Below are 20,743 nucleotides of genomic sequence, written 5' to 3'. Positions count from 1 at the left end.
CAGAAACACACACACACACTCACTGTTTCCGGGTGGGGGGGGGGTGAGAAAGCCTGGATTTGTTCTGGAAATGGCCCACCTTGATTACCATGCACATTGTAGGGAGAGTGGTCACTTTGGATGAGCTATTACCAGTAGGAGAGTGAGTTTGTGTGTGTGGTTTTTGGAGGGGGTGAGGGAGTGAGAGAACCTGGATTTGTGCAGGAAATGGCCACCTTGATTATCATACACATTGTGAAGAGAGTGGTCACTTTGGATGGGCTATTACCAGCAGGAGAGTGAGTTTGTGTGGGGGGGGGGGGGGGCGGAGGGTGAGAAAACCTGGATTTGTGCTGGAAATGGCCCAACTTGATGATTACTTTAGATAAGCTATTACCAGCAGGACAGTGGGGTGAGAGGAGGTATTGTTTCATGGTCTCTGTGTGTATATAATATCTTCTGCAGTTTCCACGGTATGCATCCGATGAAGTGAGCTGTAGCTCACGAAAGCTCATGCTCAAATAAATTGGTTAGTCTCTAAGGTGCCACAAGTACTCCTTTTCTTTTTATGTAGTAAGATTGTTGAGTATTTGCTATTTTCCTTATTGATTTACCTGCAATCCCTGAATAGTTTCCAAGTCCTAGGTTATTACTACTTGTAATAAATTAGCTCCTGGATGCCCCAGGTAATTTTGAGGCTCCATTATAGTAGGTGCTGTGCATTCACATAGTGAAAGACACTCCTTGCCCACAAATAATTCAACTATACAAGCCACACAAAGGGTGGGGAAGAAGGGAGTACGATTAACTCCATTTTATAGATGGGGAACTGTGGCACAGAGATTAAAAGCCTACTTCTGAGGGCATTCTGTGCCAAAAAAAAAAAATTCTGCACACAATATTTTAAAATTCTGCAAAATGTGTTTATCAAATAAATGTGGAGGCTCCAGCATGGCATTGGGGAGCATAGGCCATTGACTGCACAGAGATGGGAGATCACTGTGCAGCTCCCTCCAGGACACGGACTCAGCAGTGTGGCTGAACCCAACCCTGACACAGCGCAAGGACCGGGCCTGCCCCAGAAACACCCCAGGACCCTGCCCCTCCATGCCAGGAGCACCAGATGTGGGCGGGCAGGCTCAGCAAGGCAGGATCCAAGTGTGGAGGGGCTTAGTGTACGGGGATCCAGGTGTGGGTTGAGAGGGTTCTGTGTGGGGCTATCTGGGTGTGGGCGGCTCAGTGGGGGATCTGGGTGCAGAGGGGATCTGGATGCGCACGGGTTTGTTGCGGGGTCCTGGGTGCAACAGTAATGGGACTGTGCATGGGGGTTCAGGTGAAGGTAGTTGGGGCTCAGCAGGGGGGACAGATGCTGGGGGAGTGGGGCGCAGTGGGGTGGAGATCCAGGTGCAGCTGGTTGGGGCTCGGTGGGGTGGGGATCCAGGTGCAGATGGCTTGTCAGGTTGGTCTAGCTGCAGGGTGAATGGAGCTCAGCAGAGGGGGTCTGAGTATGGGGGGTGAGGCTCAGCAGGAGGGTGTGGGTATGAGGGGGTCTGGATGCACAGGGTAGGGTAGATGGGGGAGCAGCTCCCTGTACAGGGATCCCTCTCCCTGCAGCTGAGGAGCAATGGGTGCAGAAAGTGTGTGTGTGGGGGGACTTTGCAGAGCTTCCTGCAGCCAGGGGAGAAGTCTGAAGGTGGGTCTGACCCAGCCCCAGATGTTGTGCAGGAGAAGATGAAGTCCTGTCCTCCCCAGTGCAGCCGGGATTAGCAGCTGAGCTCGGTGCAGGGTAGGAACCGCCAGCTGGGTCTTCCCCAGTCCTGCCTCCTCCCCCACAATGTCAAAATTTCTAATTGTGCATATTGTTTGCAAGGCTTGTTATTTATTTTAAGAAACAACATTTTAATGTGCCTGCCAGTCACCTATTCAGAATTTACCCCACAACTTCAGCAGAGACCAGAGGTAGACTGGTGAACTTGTCACATTTGAGAAGATAGATTACAGGAACATTAAATGGATTTGGGGAGGAGTTTTATATAACTTCTTAATAATTAAAAGCACATAATCTCTCAGTCAACTTTTACAGACTTCTAAGCACCATTCCTCTCCAGCAGGTGAAACACAATCTGGTCTAATGGCATTATTTGTCACTGCTCTGTGTTATCAGCTAACACCATATCCAAGTACCTAGGGAAAGACAAGGACACTTAGATAAGCCTTTTGCAATAAGACGATTTAGTCTATAAAAGATTTCATTTCTCCATCTAACTCAGCTGGCTATATTTTTCCCAACAATATACATATAAGAACTTTCCCTATCTAATGGCTATCTTGCCTTTCCTAGCTTATTTGTAATGGGCCCTCGCTATGGTGTCTTGGAGCCAGTAATTTGAAAGCATGCAGGCAGACTCCTGTGCTGACACAGACCCATAGTTGGATCTGGTTCTAGGTTCCTATATATGCCTCATAATTAATGGGCAGATCTTTTCTTTATAGGTCTTAATGTCTAATTGCACTATTGTTTATTTTTATCAATATTGTACCTTATGTCAAAGAAATACACTACAACCCCCCACTCAATAAAATATCCAAGTGCAAGGCACTTACTCTAGCAGGTTTACTATTTATTAGGTGGGTTTAAAAAGGTCGATCAAGAGAAAGCAGAAGTTCAAGGCCTTGCTTGGAGTACTCCCTGATCTCCCAGGACTAGTAAACTTTACAACCTCAACTCTCCAGTACTCTGCACCTTACATAACTGTTCATACCTGGCGCAAGTCATATAAAATGCTATCTTTCTAATGTGGTAACATTTTACACCCTCCTTGTACAGGTGGAAATGGCTACACAACATGAAGAACAACTAAGAATCAGGCCCTTTGTGTGGTTGTGTTGGTAGGATTAGGCCCAACAGGAGTAGTTGTGACAATGAAAAGGATTTTCATGTCATTTAATTGTATTATGTATAATTAGTAGTAGCAGTATTACGAAAGCACCTAGGAGCTCCAGTCACGGACCAGGATCCCATTGGCTGGACGCTGGACAAACACAGAACAAAAAAAGATGGTCCCCAACGGGCTTACAAAGCAATTTGAAGCCTCTCTCCCCTGTTCATGATTCTTGCATTTGCTGTAACCTGAAAGTTATGTTCTTTATTTCCTTAACATTCCTGCCCAAGGATATAATTGAAAGACAAACTGTTCAAAACCTGAATATCAGGAAACGTTTTGCAGCTGCCCCTACGATCTGTATGGTGTTTTGCTACCACTGACTCCCACTGGCAGGACAACCAGGAAGTATTTGATCCTGGCATTCTAAATGAGAGATTAACTAGAACAGGTCAAAAAATTGTTTGAATTTTGATATTTGTTGACAAACAGGTGAAAAAATCTGTCTGTTTTTTCTTTCAGCTCTCATAGTGAATGGTATTGCTTTTCACTTCTCGTTCAAGTATCTCAAAGCACTTTGCAAACATTAATGGATTAAGCATCACAACATGCATGTGAGGAACACTAGGTGTTACTATCCCTCATTGACAGATGGGTAGGTGGAGGTGTAGAGAAGTTAAAGGACTTGCCCAAGGCCACAAAATAATCTATGACACAGTCAGGAATGAAACCCAGGAGTCTTGACTCTTAGTCATTTGCTGTAACCATTAGATGACAGACTGGATTGTGCTTTCAGTCACACCCCAGTAAATCAGGGGTCACTCTATAAAATCAAGAGAGTTACACCCATGTAAGAGAGAGCAGTATCAGGCCCACCATGTCTAACGTTGACTATAAATTAGCCAAGATGAACAAATCTTGGGATAATTCCTTAGGTACTGTTTTTAGTCTTATTTCCTTCAGTCCAGCTGAAGCATATCCTGCTATTTCATGATGTAGAAAGTGCTAGATTGGGGCAGGCAAACTTTTTGGCCTGAGGGCCACATCGGGTTTCCAAAATTGTATGGAGGGCTGGTTAGGGGAGGCTGTGTCTCTTCAAACAGCCAGGCATGGCCTGGCCCCCACCTCCTATCTGACCCTCCCCTCCCAGCTTCTCACCCTGATGGCTCTCCCGGGACTCCTGCCCCATCCAATGCCCCCGTCCCCTGACAGCCCCTCACCGGACTCCTACCCCATCCACCATCCCCTACTCCCTGTCCCCTGACCACTCCTGGACCTTCCACCCCTGACTGCCCTCTGCCACCCCATCTAACCCCCCTCATTCCTGACTTGCCCTCCCTGGGACCCTGTCCCCATTGAGCCCCGCTTTTCCCCGTCCTCTGTCCGCCCCGACCCCTATCCACACCCACGCCCCTGACCACCACCCCAAAAACTCCCCTGCCCTCTATTCAACCCCCCCGCTCCCTGACCGTGCTGCCTGGAACACCGGTGGCTGGAGGTGCTACAGCCATGCCGCCCAGAGCACCCGGTCAGGCTGCGGATCTGCAACTGCGCTGCCCGACTGCCCAGAGGCTACGGGGGAGGGGCCAGGGACTAGCCTCCTGGGCCAGGAGCTCAGGGGCCGGGCAGGAGGGTCCCGTGGGCTGAATGTGGCCGGCGGGCCGTAGTTTGTCCACCTCTGTGCTAGATGCTGTGTTAAGACTAGGGCAGCAATCAAACTCAAAACTGGTCAGAGATCAAACTGAAGTGAGCATCTTTATGCATGCAGCACATAGGTGTTCTGCTAAGAACGAACACACACACACCCCCTTACCCGTCATAAACCAATCCTTTCCCAGTGAAGGAATCATATGGAAATTTCTGTGATGCTAATACTCAGTGGGTGGATTTTCTACTGTTCTATCCCTGCTCCTAAACCCATTAGAGGAAGCAAATGTCTGTGTAATATAGTCTATTATTGCAAGCAGTGCTAGACTAGCTGGTTATTTAATATATGCTGTAGAAACTTTCTAGTCAAACCTCATTTTTGCTCCTACAGCTGTTCCTCTTCTTAAGGGGAAGTGGCAGTGAGAGATTTTAGTCTGAAGAGAGAGGAAGACTTGAGACTCCAGTGGGAACAATGCCTTTCCCCTGGCTTTTCACAAGGAGATAAAATTCCTCTCTCAAGGAAAACCTAAGTCAACAATGATTTGTCTCCCTGAAGCATTGCTTCAGCCCCAGGGTTGAAGGCTAAGCAGCACCCATTGCCTGGTCTGATTATACAGTTGATTACAAGATAATCCCTTGAATATTTCATGCAGGAATGAGTGTGCAGTGTCCGGGCAGTGGAGTAACATGAGCAGCTGAGATGCAGCCTTATAAAAAAAAAAATTCCTCACTTACCTTCCACCAGGTAGTACAGCAGAGTCTTGCAGACACAAACTGAACTGTTTGCAGGAGGAAGAAACCAGGAACATCTAATCCTCCCCACAATGCCTTTTTGAGACAGAGCTGAGTCTGATCTAAAGCTCTGGCTTTGCGGTTGTTTTTCCCGCTTGCCATCCAGTGAGTTGTTAGGAATGACTATGCCTGGCTGTTGTTGATCCTTTATGAAACGGGAGGGAAAGATGCTAGAATTTCAGCAAAAAGGTGCTCTGGCCTCTGAGGCGGTGGGGTGGCTGTTTCCCTTCCCTCTGTGATGGTGATTACTGAAACAGAAGGTCTGGCTAATTAGCTCCAGCATGTGGTTTGCTTAAAGCAGGCTCAAGCTGGGATGGAAATAGCTGCTAGTGCTGTTCACAAATTAAGCTGGTACAGACTCAGGAGCAGATTATACACACTATCAACATAGCCACATCTTCTTAGTACTGTTACAACTTTCAGCCAAAGTCCTCACTGCAATATGGAAATACAAGCACATGGTAAGTTTACCCTCTGCTTCTTTGTTTATTATCTGTGAGACAAAGTCATTGAGTGGGAGGAGGGCAAAGAATATCTTGAATGGACTCCAGCTGCTTTCCTTTAGTGCATTTTATTTTTCAGGGGCCGATAATGGTGGCCTACAAAACAAATTCTTTCTGGATTTATAAACAAGGTTTGGTTTCTAATGGCAGTCTCAAAAATAAGTCACTGGACAGTGTGTATGACCTGCGTGAGAAAGCAAGTCATGGGCAGTGGGTATTACTGGATTTTTGTTCTTTTCTTCTGTGGTTCCCTTATTACAGATATAATTGAGGGGGAGAACAATATCCTTTTCAGAGGCGTATTAAGATGTAATAAACTCACAGTTCCCATATGTACAAAACAAGTCCACTCAGTGTATAGAACATGCAAAGTTTGAATCCCTAATGTATAAGTTTAGACTCATGCTTAATGTTAAGATTGTTGCACTATTACCTTTGTATAGTTAAAAATTCCACAGTTGTTTGTAGTATAGCTCATTGCTTTCAGGGGTTTATATTTTTGCTCTGAGCTTTGGGACTCATCGTGCTGTATGAGAGAAAGAGGTATTATTATTAGGGCTGTCAGGCGATTAAAAAAATTAATCATGATTAATCACACTGTTAAGCAATAATAGAATACCATTTATTTAAATATTTTTGGATGTTTGTCTACATTTTCAAATATATTGATTTCAATTACAACACAGAATACAAAGTGTACAGTTCTCACTTTATATTTATTTTTTATTACAAATATTTGCACTGTAAAAAACAAAAGAAATAATATTTTTCAATTCACCTAACACAAATACTGTAGTGCAAGCTCTTTATCATGAAAGTTGAACTTACAAATGTAGAATTATGTACAAAAAATAACTGCATTCAAAAATAAAACAATATAAAATTTTAGAGCCTACAAGTCCACTCAGTCCTATTTCTTGTTCAACCAATTGCTCAGACAAACAAGTTTGTTTACATTTGCAGGAGATAATGCTGCCTGCTGTTTGTTCACAATGTCACCTGAAAGTAAAAACAGGTGTTCTTGTGGCACTGTTTGTAGCTGGTGTCACAAGATATTTACATGCCAGATGCGCTAAAGATTGATATGTCCCTTCATGTTTCATCCCCCATTCCAGAGCACATTTGTCCATGCTGATGACAGATTCTGCTTGATAACAATCCAAAGCAGTGTGGACCGATGCATGTTCATTTTCATTATCTGAGTCAGATGCCACCAGCAGAAGGTTGATTTTCTTTTTTGGTGGTTCGGGTTCTGTAGTTTCTGCATCGGCGTGTTGCTCTTTTAAGACTTCTGAAAGCATGCTCCACACCTCATTCCTCTCAGATTTTGGAAGGCACTTCAGATTCTTAAACCTTGGGTCAAGTGCTGTAGCTATCTTTAGAAATCTCACATTGGTACCTTCTTTGCATTTTGTCAGATTTGCAGTGCAAGTGTCCTTAAAATGAACCACATGCACTAAATCATCATCCAAGACTACTGTCAAGGTTCCTCCCCCACTCTGAACTCTAGGGTACAGATGTGGGGACCTGCATGAAAAACCTCCTAAGCTTATCTTTACCAGCTTAGGTCAAAACTTCCCCAAGGTACAAAGTATTCCACCCGTGGTCCTTGGAATGGCCGCTACCACCACCAAACTAATACTGGTTACTGGGGAAGAGCTGTTTGGACGCGTCTTTCCCCCCAAAATACTTCCCAAAACCTTGCACCCCACTTCCTGGACAAGGTTTGGTAAAAAGCCTCACCAATTTGCCTAGGTGACTACAGACCCAGACCCTTGGATCTTAAGAACAATGAACAATCCTCCCAACACTTGCACCCCCCCTTTCCTGGGAAATGTTGGATAAAAAGCCTCACCAATTTGCATAGGTGACCACAGACCCAAACCCTTGGATCTGAGAACAATGAAAAAGCATTCAGTTTTCTTACAAGAAGACTTTTAATAAAAATAGAAGTAAATAGAAATAAAGAAATCCCCCCTGTAAAATCAGGATGGTAGATATCTTACAGGGTAATTAGATTCAAAAACATAGAGAACCCCTCTAGGCAAAACCTTAAGTTACAAAAAAGATACACAGACAGAAATAGTTATTCTATTCAGCACAATTCTTTTCTCAGCCATTTAAAGAAATCATAATCTAACACATACCTAGCTAGATTACTTACTAAAAGTTCTAAGACTCCATTCCTGGTCTATCCCTGGCAAAAGCATCACACAGACTGACACAGACCCTTTGTTTCTCTCCCTCCTCCCAGTTTTTGAAAGTATCTTGTCTCCTCATTGGTCATTTTGGTCAGGTGCCAGCGAGGTTACCTTTAGCTTCTTAACCCTTTACAGGTGAGAGGAGCTTTCCCCTGGCCAGGAGGGATTTCAAAGGGGTTTACCCTTCCCTTTATATTTATGACACGCCCCCCAAATCTCAGCTAGGGTGAAACACTAGCTGGGATTTCTTCCTGGAGCTCTAGGAAAAACAGAGTTAATAAGACACATGCATCTCTAAATATACTACCATGTACATAAAGACTAACAATATTTTCCACATCTCAAGGACGATTTTAACCAGTTGATTCTGGGAAACTTTCACAGGAGAGTGCATCAGCCACTTTGTTAGAAGCTCCTGAGATGTGTTGGATGTCGAAATCAAAATCTTGGAGAGCTAAACTCCACCGAAGAAGTTTTTTGTTAGTTTCCTTGACGGTGCGAAGCCACTTTAGTGCAGCATGGTCGGTTTGCAGGTGGAAACGCCGTCCCCAAACATATGGGCGTAGCTTTTCCAGAGCGTAGACAATGGCATAACATTCTTTTTCAGTGACTGACCAATTGCTTTCCCTCGCAGACAGTTTTTTGCTGAGAAACACTACAGGGTGGAATTCTTGATCAGGTCCTTTCTGCATTAAAACTGCTCCCACACCACGCTCGGATGCATCTGTGGTTACTAGGAACGGTTTGTCAAAGTCTGGGGCCCTTAGTACAGGGTCAGACATGAGTGTCGCTTTAAGCTTGTTAAAGGCCTTCTGACACTTTCCGGTCCACTGAACAGCATTTGGCTGTTTCTTTTTGGTTAGGTCTGTCAGTGGGGCAGCGATTTGGCTGTAGTGCGGTACAAATCTTCTGTAATAACCGGCCAAGCCTAAGAAGGATTGAACCTGTTTCTTTGACTTTGGGACAGGCCACTTTTGGATAGCATCCACCTTGGCCTGTAGGGGGCTGATAGTTCCTTGACCCACCTGGTGTCCAAGGTAAGTCACTCTGTTTAGGCCTATTTGACACTTCTTAGCCTTAACAGTTAGTCCTGCCTCCCTTATGCGCTCAAGGACTTTGTGTAGATGTTCCAGGTGGTCTGCCCAGGAATCCGAAAATATGGCCACATCGTCAAGGTAGGCGACTGCATATTCTCCTAATCCCGCTAGGAGACCATCTACAAGTCTTTGGAAAGTGGCGGGTGCATTTCGCAGCCCGAAAGGGAGTACATTAAATTCATACAGCCCGAGATGTGTGATGAAGGCTGACCTTTCCTTGGCAGATTCATCTAGCGGTACCTGCCAGTACCCCTTGGTTAAGTCCAAGGTAGAGATGAACTGGGCCCGTCCCAGTTTCTCTAATAGTTCATCTGTGCGTGGCATTGGATAGTTGTCTGGGCGAGTTACAGCATTTAGCTTACGGTAGTCCACGCAAAAACGTATTTCCCCATCTGGTTTGGGAACTAGAACCACTGGAGATGCCCATGCACTTTCAGAGGGGCGGATTACACCCATCTGTAACATATCCTGGATCTCCCGTTCTATAGCAGTTTTAGCTTGAGGAGACACTCGGTAAGGGTGGACCCTAATTGGGTGAGCATTACCTGTGTCAATGGAGTGGTATGCCCGTTCAGTCAGTCCTGGGGTGGCTGAGAACGTTGGCGCGTAGCTAGTGCACAGCTCCTGGATCTGCTGTCGCTGCATACGCCCAAGGGTCATGGAGAGGTTCACCTCTTCCACACCACCAGCACATTTCCCTTCGTAGTAGACACCTTCAGGCCACTCAGCATCATCTTCTCCCTGGGCTGTAAACTGACAAACCTTTAATTCTCTGGAATAAAAGGGCTTTAGAGAATTAATATGGTACACCTTAGGCTTTCGGTTGGAGGTGGGGAATGCTATGAGATAATTAACAGCTCCCAGGCGCTCCTGGACCATGAATGGCCCTTCCCACGATGCTTCCATTTTATGGGCCTGGAGCGCCCTTAAGACCATGACCTGGTCTCCTACTTTGAAGGAACGCTCTCTGGCATGTTTATCATACCAGGCTTTTTGCTCTTTTTGAGCATCCTGTAAGTTTTCTCTAGCAAGGGCTAAAGAGGTTCAGAGGGTGTTTTGTAGGTTGGTTACAAAGTCCAGAATGTTAGTTCCTGGAGAAGGTGTAAATCCCTCCCATTGCTGCTTCACCAACTGCAATGGCCCCTTAACCTCACGGCCATATACAAGTTCAAATGGGGAAAACCCTAAACTGGGATGTGGTACAGCTCTGTAGGCAAAGAGCAACTGCTGCAACACTAGGTCCCAATCATTGGAGTGCTCATTTACGAATTTACGTATCATGGCCCCCAAAGTTCCATTAAACTTCTCCACCATGCCATTTGTTTGATGGTGGTAAGGAGTGGCAACCAAGTGATTTACCCCATGAGCTTCCCAAAGGTTTTTCATAGTTCCTGCCAGGAAATTAGTCCCTGCATCTGTGAGGATGTCGGAGGGCCAACCTACCCTGGCAAAAATGTCTGCTAGTGCCTGGCATACACTTTTAGCCCTGGTGTTGCTTAGAGCTACTGCTTCCGGCCATCGGGTGGCAAAATCCATGAAAGTCAGTATGTACTGCTTTCCTCTGGCTGTCTTTTTCGGAAAAGGACCCAGAATATCCACAGCTACTCGCTGAAATGGAACTTCAATGATGGGGAGTGGTTGTAGAGGGGCTTTGACCTGGTCTTGGGGGATTTCAAAGGGGTTTACCCTTCCCTTTATATTTATGACAACTACTATAACATGAAATATATGGCAGAATGCGGACAAAACAGAGCCGGAGACATACAGTTCTCCCCCAAGGAGTTCAGTCACAAAATTAATTAATGTATTATTTTTTTTTATGAGCATCATCAGCATGGAAGCATGTCCTCTGGAATGGTGGCTGAAGCATGAAGGGGAATACGAATGTTTAGCAAATCTGCATGTAAATACCTTGCAATGATGGCTACAAAAGTCCCATGTGAATGCCTGTTCTCACTTTCAGGTGACATTATAAATAAGAAGCAGGCAGCAGTATCTCCCGTAAATGTAAACAAATTTGTTTGACTTAGCGATTGGCTGAACAAGAAAGTAGGACTGAGTGGACTTGTAGGCTCTTAAATTTTACATTGTTTTGTTTTTGAGTGCAGTTATGTAACAAAAAAAATTACATATGTAAGTTACACTTTCACGCTAGAGATTGCACTACAGTACTTGTTTTAGGTGAACTGAAAAATACTATTTTTTATCATTTTTACAGTGCAAAGATTTGTAATAAAAACAATATAAAGTCAGCAGTGTGCACTTTTGTATTCTGTGTTGTAATAGAAATCAATATATATATAAAAATATAGAAAAACATCCAAAATATTTAATAAATTTCAATTGGTATTCTATTAACAGTGTGATTAAAACTGCGATTAATACTGATTAATTTTTTTAATCATGATTTTTTTTGAGTTAATCGTGTGAATTGACTGCGATTGACAGCCCTAATTATTATGCCACCCCAAATAGCTCCGCCTTCTGCAAAATTATTATTCTTGTAACATGCTTCATACCATAGTCCATATTGTGAAGTAGTCCTTAAGATTCTGGGCTTGACTCAGATCTTGCTAACATCAGCTTTATACCATCGTTACCCCATCATTTTCAATAGAAAAAATATTCCCTATTTACCTAAGGGTAAATGAAAATACGGCCTTTTAGATGGATTTGCGGGGGGCTTGGGATGGAGAGAGGTCAATCTAAAAAATGTAGATCACACACACTCTTTATATACCTATGTGGATGGCTTGGTGTGACATTATCTAATTAAAATATAACCATATAGGTCATTGTTGCAATCACTGTTACATATTTGCAGCAAATATTGTACAAAGGTTGTCAAGTGAGGTGTCTAAGAAAAGGTTATGATTTGCTGGTTATGATTATGCTATCTGTATGCATGTATCATTTTTGTATTCGAAGTTATGAGTATTGGCTTTATACCTATATTTCAAATGTTTGCTCCTGGGATACCGCCCACAAGGTAGCTAGCCAGCACATCTTGAAGAGATTATTCAAATGAAGTGGCTCATCAAGAAACACTTGGTTGACAATGGACCATGGGAGACGCCCACCTACACTGAATGGACTGTCATGTAAACATGCTGTCCGGAGTGTAGGTAATGGCGTCCTGCAATGACTGAGCGAAATTGGGCATGAACATGTGACTTGCCCATGTACCTCCAAACACCATCTTATTACTATAATTTTCCACAGTAAGAACAATGGGATGCCATCCACATGGCAAAAGCTATAAAAGGCCCTGGAAACACCTCCATTTTGTCTTCAATCCTGCTGCTTACTTCTGGAGGAACTTTGCTACAAACAGAAGCTCTGAACGAAGGGCTGAATGACCCATCCAAGCTGTGGATGTATTCCAGAGAATTGACTTAAGCCAGCAGTTTATTCCATCACTGCTACAAACCTGAACCAAGAACTTTGCAATTGCTATATGTATTTGACAGGTTTCAGAGTAACAGCCGTGTTAGTCTGTATTCGCAAAAAGAAAAGGAGTACTTGTGGCACCTTAGAGACTAACCAATTTATTTGAGCATGAGCTTTCGTGAGCCACAGCTCACTTCATCAGATGCATACCGTGGAAACTGCAGCAGACTTTATATATACACAGAGAATATGAAACAATACCTCCTCCCACCCCAGCCAGCAGGACAGTGGGGTGGGAGGAGGTATTGTTTCATATTCTCTGTGTATATATAAAGTCTGCTGCAGTTTCCACGGTATGCATCTGATGAAGTGAGCTGTGGCTCACGAAAGCTCATGCTCAAATAAATTGGTTAGTCTCTAAGGTGCCACAAGTACTCCTTTTCTTTATATGTATTTGATTCTTTTAACCAGTTTTAACTTTCACCTTTCTGTCTTTCTTTTTATGAATGAGCTGTTAGATTTTTAGATACGAAAGGATTGGCATCAGCATGATTTTTGGGTAAGATCTATAAGTTATATATTAACCTGGGTGTGTGGCTGGTCCTTTGGGATCAGAAGAATCTTTCATTTGATGAGACTGGTTCTAAAAAACCACTCCTCTCTGAATCCAGTGTTTTTGGTGATGATATAAGAACTGAAAAGCCTGTAAAAACTGCCTTTATATTTTCTTATTAGACAGTGTGGTGAAACAAAAGTTTACTTTTGTTGCTGGTTTGGTATATCCTATGGGGAATTACACCCTAAGACTGGTGGCTATCTGCTCTTTTTCTCAGCAGTTCATCCTGAATTTGACATCCTCAGTCGTGACCCACCGAGGCACAGTTAAGGTAGCATAGTTGGCAGGATCCCCAGAACCAAGTCAATTAAGCTTTGGATCAGAACCCTAAGCTCTATTAAAATTTGAATTTTGATATTAAGAGTTTTAAAGGTTAAAGATCAGTGACCATGAGCCAGATAGCATCAGCAGAAGCAATGAAACTGCAAGCCCCAAGAGAAAGCCTGTGTTTTGAACATGAACAAAGACTGGCAGAACTGAGAATGCAAGAGAAGTAAGCCTTTGCCCAGCTGGAAAAAGAAGTTCACTAAGGCATATGGAACGGCTGTCTGCTGAGGAGAGGGTTCTCCAGATGCAACAAGAACCCACAGACTTAAGCTCCAAGTCAAAAAAGCAATGGAAGAACAGCAGAAACTGTATCATCTTCAAAGTTCAGTTTATAACAATGTTGGTATATTATATGACTCTGAGCAGTTGCCTGTGTTTAACCAGTTTTGCCATGGCCAGGGAAAGGGTGACACTAACCTGGGGAAGGTGGAAAATAGCTGTTTGTCTATTGCAAAAAAGCAGTTTATGTGTAAATGAATTTTCTGAATGTCTGTCTAGTATCTCAGAAGTGAATCTGGAATTAGATTAAAGCACAGAGAAAACTCAGTGGTCAAGAAAAATGTTTCTCTAGAACGGATTGAAGTTGATGGTCAAGTTGAAGCCCTAATTGAAGAAGAAAAGGGTAGATTTTTTTATGAGTGATGGATTGTTGGCAAGTAAAATTTGTGAAAGTAAGCCTGAAAAAGGGAAAAGTGATTTGCTTAAAGTAGCTCAATGTAATGAGACGCTATTTGTGGAGAACAACAGTTTATCTGTTGGGAGTGGCAACTTGCCTGCTAAGGAAGCTGTCTCACTTTCCAGGTATGTGTTTGAAATCTGCCCTGGGTGTTGGGACAAAGGAAAGGTTATCTCCAATTATTTGTCTGTTTTGAATAGCAGCAGCGTGCCTGCTGAGGAAAAGTTTCTCTCCAGTTCTTTGTGTGTGCAGCAGACAGAAGGTGCTTTTCAGTTTAGGCTACTTAAAAGTTTATCAGTTGTCCCAGAGGTGATTCTGGATTTAAGTGAAACTCAGAAAGAGTCTGTTGTTGCTTAGGAAAAATGTTCCTTTAGAGCAGTGGTGGGCAACCTGCAGCTCGCAGGCCGAACGTGGCCCGTCAGGGTAATCTGCTGGCGGGCCGTGAGATAGTTTGTTTCCATTGATGGTCTGCAGGCACAGCCTCCCGCAGCTCCCAGTGGCTGCCGTTCACCGTTTCTGGCCAATGGGAGCCGCAGGAAGCGGCGCGGGCCACAGGTTGCCCACCACTGCTTTAGAGCAAGCCCTAGGTGAAAAGGGTAAGGGCAGAATTTCTGTGAATGATTAATTGCTGATTAAAAAGATTCCTGAAGAGAAAAATCTTTATGGTAGTTTTTGCAAGCAGTTTGCTGAAACGGATGGGCGTGGAAGTGATTCGATTGAGTTACCGCAGGGTGAATCACTGTATAGAGAAAGCAACAGTTTGTTTGGGAGACTTGTTTCAGTTCCGAACTGCCAGAGTCTTTCTGAGGTATATAGATCCATTGACCTTGCTTTGGAAAGATCCAGTGTGGGTAGCTTTAAGAAGGCTTCAGATGGAATGAAAATTGTCAGGGAATTTAAAAAGCCCTATGATAACCAAGTGGCTGTGTTTGGTCAGCCTACTGGGGAGGCTATGTTGTTGGAACATGAATGTCTCCATGCTAATTCTTTGAGGAAGCAGTCTGTGGTGACTCAGGTACTGAGGAAAGATTGGGTTACTGTTTTTTTCAAGGCAGAACAGCCTTATGACTGAACCCACAAAGATGCAGGGGAGAGCAGGGAAACTCTCACTCTTAGACACTTTTGGATTTGTTTGGTATCTCTTTAAAATAGAGTCCAAGTCTAGTCTCTACAAGTGAGCATGCGGGAGAGTGTCTGTGTAGATGTTCATAGCACAGAGGGACTGCAGTTCGTGAACACACCTTGCCAGCAAAGGAATTCCTGTAAGCACGAAGGTTGAGTTTTCAATCTTCTGGGGGGGGGAACTGTGCATGGCTGGCTCCAGCCGGGTGGTGCGGCTGCCTGTCCTGGCGCCCTGGGTGGCATGGTTGTAACGCCACCAGCTGCCAGTGCTCCAGGCAGTGCTGTAAGGGGGCAGGGGTTGGATAGAAGGCAGGAGAGTTTGGGGGTGGTGGTCAGGGGGTGGGGGTGTGGATAGGGGGCTGGGCGTTCAGAAGGCGGGGAATAGGGGGGTTGAATGGGGGCAGGGGTGCAAGGGGGGCAGTCAGGAAGGAGAGGGGGGTTTGGCTGGGGCAGCGGGGGCAGTCAGAGGCGGGGATCCAGGGGTGGTCAGGGGACAGGGAGGGGTGGATGGGGCAGGGGTCCTGGGGGGGGGCAGTCAGGGAACAGGGGAAGTCGGATAGGGGGTGGGGGGTGGGCCACGCCTGGCTGTTTGGGGAGGCACAGCTTCCCCTAACTGGCCCTCCATACAATTTCGGAAACCTGATGTGGCCCTCAGGCCAAAAAGTTTGCTCGCCCCTGTACTAAAGGATTGGCATCAGTATGATTTTTGGGTAAAATCAAAGTTATACATTCACCAGGGTGTGCGGCTGGTCCTTTGGGATCAAAAGATTCTATTATTTGATGAGACTGGTTGTAAAAAACCACTCATCTCTGAATCCAGTGTTTTTGGTGGTTCTATAAGAACTGGAATGCCTGAGAAAACTGTCTTTATGTTTTCTTGTTAGCCAGTGTGGTGAAACAAAAGTTTGCTTTTGTTGCTGGTTTGGTATATCCTATGCGGGATTAGTCACCAGTCTTAGGGTGTATCTGCCCTATTTCTCAGCAGTTCATCCTGAATTTGGCATCCTCAGTTGTGACCCACTGAGGCACGGTTATGCTTGGCACACTCCCTTTAAAAGGTCCTCAGATCAGTGATCTATTATGTCAACAAAGATCATGTGCATGCACTGGGATGGTCTCTAATCTCAGATATGGGAAGCACACTATGTACCTCCCAAATTCTGTTCTGACCATGGGCTGCAGGTAATGAAGGCTGGGGGAGGCTAAGCCTCCCGAAACCTCTGCTAATGCTTCCTGCTGCAGCCCTGGGTCCAGGGCTGTGGCAGGGCTCAGAGCTCCTCTGGGCGGCCTGGGCTCAGGGCTCCCCTGGACTGTTCTGGGTGCTGGCAGGCTGGCCGGGGCTTGGGGCTGCACTGGTGAGCTGGCCGGTGAGAGCGTGCGGTGGAAGGGTGGCGTGGGGGCGGAGCCTTTGGCAGAAGAGGAGGGGCAAGGGACCAGCTTCCCCAAACAGGGAGTGCATGTACTGCTCATGATTCTGGCCCTTTTCAGCAGACACCATGATGCATGGTGTGCAGTACACAACTGAAACTAGACTCTGACTTAACTCAGTGTTCTTAATTTTTTCAACTAGTTTCTGTGTAAATGCAGTAGATACTCTATGTGAATTTAAGCCCTGGTTATGAGCATGTACCAGATTCCCCACAAATGATATAAAAACTCTAGGGGGGTTGAAAATATTTACCTGAGCTCCACTCTGGACAGCTCTGGCTGAATTTAAGTCCTGCTCATAACCCACTGAAGTGGATGAAGTCCAATGTACAAGACAGATACCACTCCCATTTCCCCTACACAAGCAAACTGACAATCTCCCCCATGCACACACCCTCTTCATGTGCTTGTCAGGCATACTATATGGCCAGCATTTAAAGTAGGAGGGACAAGTTTGGCTGATGTAGAAAAATATAAAAATACAAGAGAGAAGAAGGTGTGTGTGTCCTCTTTGGAAACACTTGAATGTCAAATGCGACTGTCTAAATTTTAGCTTTAAAGAGATTTTAATATAAAAGTACTCAAGCACACTGGGAATATCCAGCCATTCTAGGCCAATAGAACCTGCCAGAGGCAAGCATACTCTGCAACAGATACTGCCCCACAACTAGAAAATGAACTCTGGTATTTTCTATGAGGCACACACAAATCCTATTCTAAACACCAGCAAAAATTCCACAGGGACATTGTAATAACCTATAAAGCTGAAATAGTCTTACTGCCAAACTCCCATCTGTACCCAAGTGTGTGAAGGCCCCAGCTTCCTGGACAGCACTGTTCCCGATACAGAAAATACTACATGCTCTCTACTCTCTGGTGCTCTTCCAAATCTGTACTCTCCTAGTCTTCCCTCCTCTTCATCCTTCAATTGCCTCTCCATCCTGCATGCATCTCTGTTGTTTGCCAGAGCGGGGTGAGCATCTCCACCCAGTCAGGTCCATTCTTGCTGTGCTCATTGCTCTCAGTGACAGGGGAGTACTTGTGCCTGAGAGCCTATCGGAGGAGAACAGCTGCAGCCCCTGGGGCTTCAACCAGTGCTGGGTTGTTTGGTTTGTCCAATCCAGGCACTGCCAGTGAAGAGCCGTGTTTCGCCTTGGCTGCCTTTCTTAAGTGAGCAAAACTGCAGCACAGTTGGAAATGAGCTGCTCGCAGCTCCCAAGCCACAGGCCTATGTACATCTGCTCTAGACCAATATGGATTTATGAGAATCTTTACAGTCTCTTATGCCAACAACTCTTGCATATTCAAGGAATGTTCACTGTGTTTACACAAGAGACCATAGACTCATGAACAAACGACTTCTCATTGTGTAGGTGATCTGCCTATTCCAAGCCTCCTGAAATGTTATTATCACAAGGGTGGGGGACAAAAATGCGTAATGTGCCAAAATTATATCTGGTGTGGAACTCCCCCAAACACAGTGGAGTTATAGGAGAGAGTATTTTGTGCTTAATATACACTCCCACTAGCACCTTTTAGGAATCAGAAAAACTAGTGACAGACAAGACCTCTTCAATCATCAAGATCATCTCCATGGGGTCAATGCAGGACAAATCCCTAAGACACATTTTCATGTACTTTGTCCAGTGTAGCTTCTCAATCTTCAAAGCAGAATCATAAAAGAACTATAATTCATAGCAAGAATCATTTTACACTGAATTTGGTAATTATATCTTTAGGAAAAGGGAAAGGATTTCTGAATTTTAATGCTCAAATTCCCCTCTTACCTTCCTTTTGTGTGGCTCTCAAAATAGATGATTTGAAACGCTGATCTAATCTAACTACTTTTTAGGAAGCACGCTGGACCTGTTACTCTAGAACAGCATTTTTTTAAAATAGGAAGTTCATTATTTTGTTTAATTTTACTTAAGTATTTCCCCTTGAGCCCTGCTACTTCCGAATACAACAAATTGATGTTTCATTAAAGTGTATTCCCTTGTGCCTGAGGTTTTTCTACCACAATGTTAAATGATAAATAGTGTTTTGAAAAGAACAGTCTAATGGTTAAAAGCGGTGACTTAAAGAAAGGTGTGGTGTTTAGATGTTGTTTGTAATTATTAGAATTGGGAGCACTGGCTGTTGGGAGTCTGAAAGGACAGGAAACAGGAAGGAGGGGGAATGAGTTGAGAGGCTGGGAGAACGCTACAGAGGGGATGCAGCAGCAGCTTGGTAAAGAGGTTTCCACTTTGAAAATAAAGTCCTGTTGAAGCTTGTATTTAGTACCTTGCCTGGTTGATACAACATTTTGGTGATGAGGATGGATCTTCTGCCTCTGAACCCACCTGCACCCTTTCTCCAAAGACTAGGTGAGCCTCCAATTGCTTTTACGACCTGGATCCATATGCTTGAGACTTATCTGCTTGCAATCAGTGCTACAGAGATTTCTGAAGTAAGAAAGCATGCTCTGCTAATCCACTGCCTTGAAGCAGATGAAGCTTGTTAGTACCTTGCCTGGTTGGTACAAAAAAGGCTCCAAGAAAAGAACTTGCACAAGGACTGAACTTTACATCTATGTGTAGTCCCATTTAAATCAATAGGCTTACTTGCATGAGTAAAGATCAGCACTTGTGTAAGTGTTTACCAGGATTGGGAACAAAAAGCACACATATATGACATATAGTTGCAACATGGATATCTGTAACATAAGCAGGTGTGACTGCAAATCCACCTAACTAACTCCATTCTCATATCTATTTGGAACATGGCAATGGATAACCGTTTTACCAACTAACACGTCTGAATGGGAGATGCTTCTAATGTGCTCATGTAGTCTGCTCTGGATACTCAGCTACACCTCATGAGGTGGTGCCTTCAACTAGATTTAGGCCACAGTTGTGAATGTTGCTAGAAAAAGAGGAATAGATGGAAATCAATGGGAACAAACTGGTTCCTCTGTGTGCTAAATACAGCACAATTTACAAGGTGTTAATTGCCTCCTTTGCTAGTGGTTTCATGCAGGCCAGCCAAACTGCAAGGATCCCATATGGTTGATGTAAGGATCAGTTGTTGTTCAAAATTTAATGCAAATAATTTGCCTAGTTAAGGATACTGTTGCAAGCATGGTCCTTCATCATGCATGCAGTCCTTCCATTTTTACCAGTATGGGCAGGTTTTTCATGTATTATGCTTCTGCCAAGTATTTTCAAAGTTCATTGCACACCTAGACCCATATACAGATGGTGCATTATACATTTGGGACCAAATTATCCTCCCTACACAATGCCTGAATAAATGAGCTTTGTGCAGGTGGATTCCAAAGTGGGTGGGTGGAATGCTCCTCATTCAGGCTATGGTGTGTCCATGGAGCTATTGCAGGTGCTGGCTACTCAAGGTTACAGCCCAAGCCCAGAAGTCGACATCACAGCTAAACGGTCCCACAGCCTGCACCCCGTGAGGCCACATCAGCTGGCACAGGCCAACAGCAGGTTTTTAATTGCAGTGTGCCCATACCCTCAGTGAATCCTGATTTCTAGTGTGTTTGTCAGCAACTCTTTGCAAGTATTTTAAATTTGATCTAGTTTCATTGGACACCTAGATCACATGCTGTATTTCTGTTCCTGGATATGCTCTGTTCTCAGATATGCTCTGAGAATCAGGTTTCTAGTTTGAATTTAGAATTCCCTTTTGGACACCCACACAACTAAGATGTTCTGCTACGATCATCCCTGCCAGGAATCTCTTCCTCGAGACCGTCTGCAGGAAGTGAATGCTCAGGGCTAGATGACCGCAAGGCCCATAGGACAGAATGGGGCAGGAGGCACTTGAACTACACCTCCACAGAGGCACTGTACAACCCTAGGCAGGCGCAATTTAATGTCATACCGATTCGAAAGAACACTTTTGGGTTCAGCTGAACACACGGAAGTGTTTTGATCTGAGTTGAACCCATCCTAAATGAAACGTTTTGTTTAGATTTTCCTGACAGAAAATCAATTTTTTTTCCTGGTCACAATCAGTTTTCTGAGATCATTTTGATTTTTGCAGTAACGGCATTTTCCATTTACAAAACAAAAAATCATTTTT

General features: G+C 44.4%; 1 protein-coding gene across 1 annotated transcript in view; it reads left to right on the top strand.

Annotated features, from left to right (window-relative positions):
* Positions 1-15,290: 15,290 nt before the first annotated feature.
* ANO2 (anoctamin 2) overlaps positions 15,291-20,743 on the top strand; it is a 272,975-nt gene continuing 267,522 nt past the window's right edge. Inside the window, exon 1 of the mRNA XM_077807418.1 lies at positions 15,291-15,372. Within this exon, the coding sequence (XP_077663544.1) occupies positions 15,291-15,372 (82 nt within the window). The remainder of the gene's footprint in view (positions 15,373-20,743) is intronic.

Source organism: Eretmochelys imbricata, chromosome 1 (genome assembly GCF_965152235.1).
Source record: "Eretmochelys imbricata isolate rEreImb1 chromosome 1, rEreImb1.hap1, whole genome shotgun sequence".
Classification (NCBI taxonomy): domain Eukaryota; kingdom Metazoa; phylum Chordata; order Testudines; family Cheloniidae; genus Eretmochelys; species Eretmochelys imbricata.
Note: the sequence above shows the minus strand (reverse complement) of the source record. Positions and strands in the feature narration are given on the sequence as shown.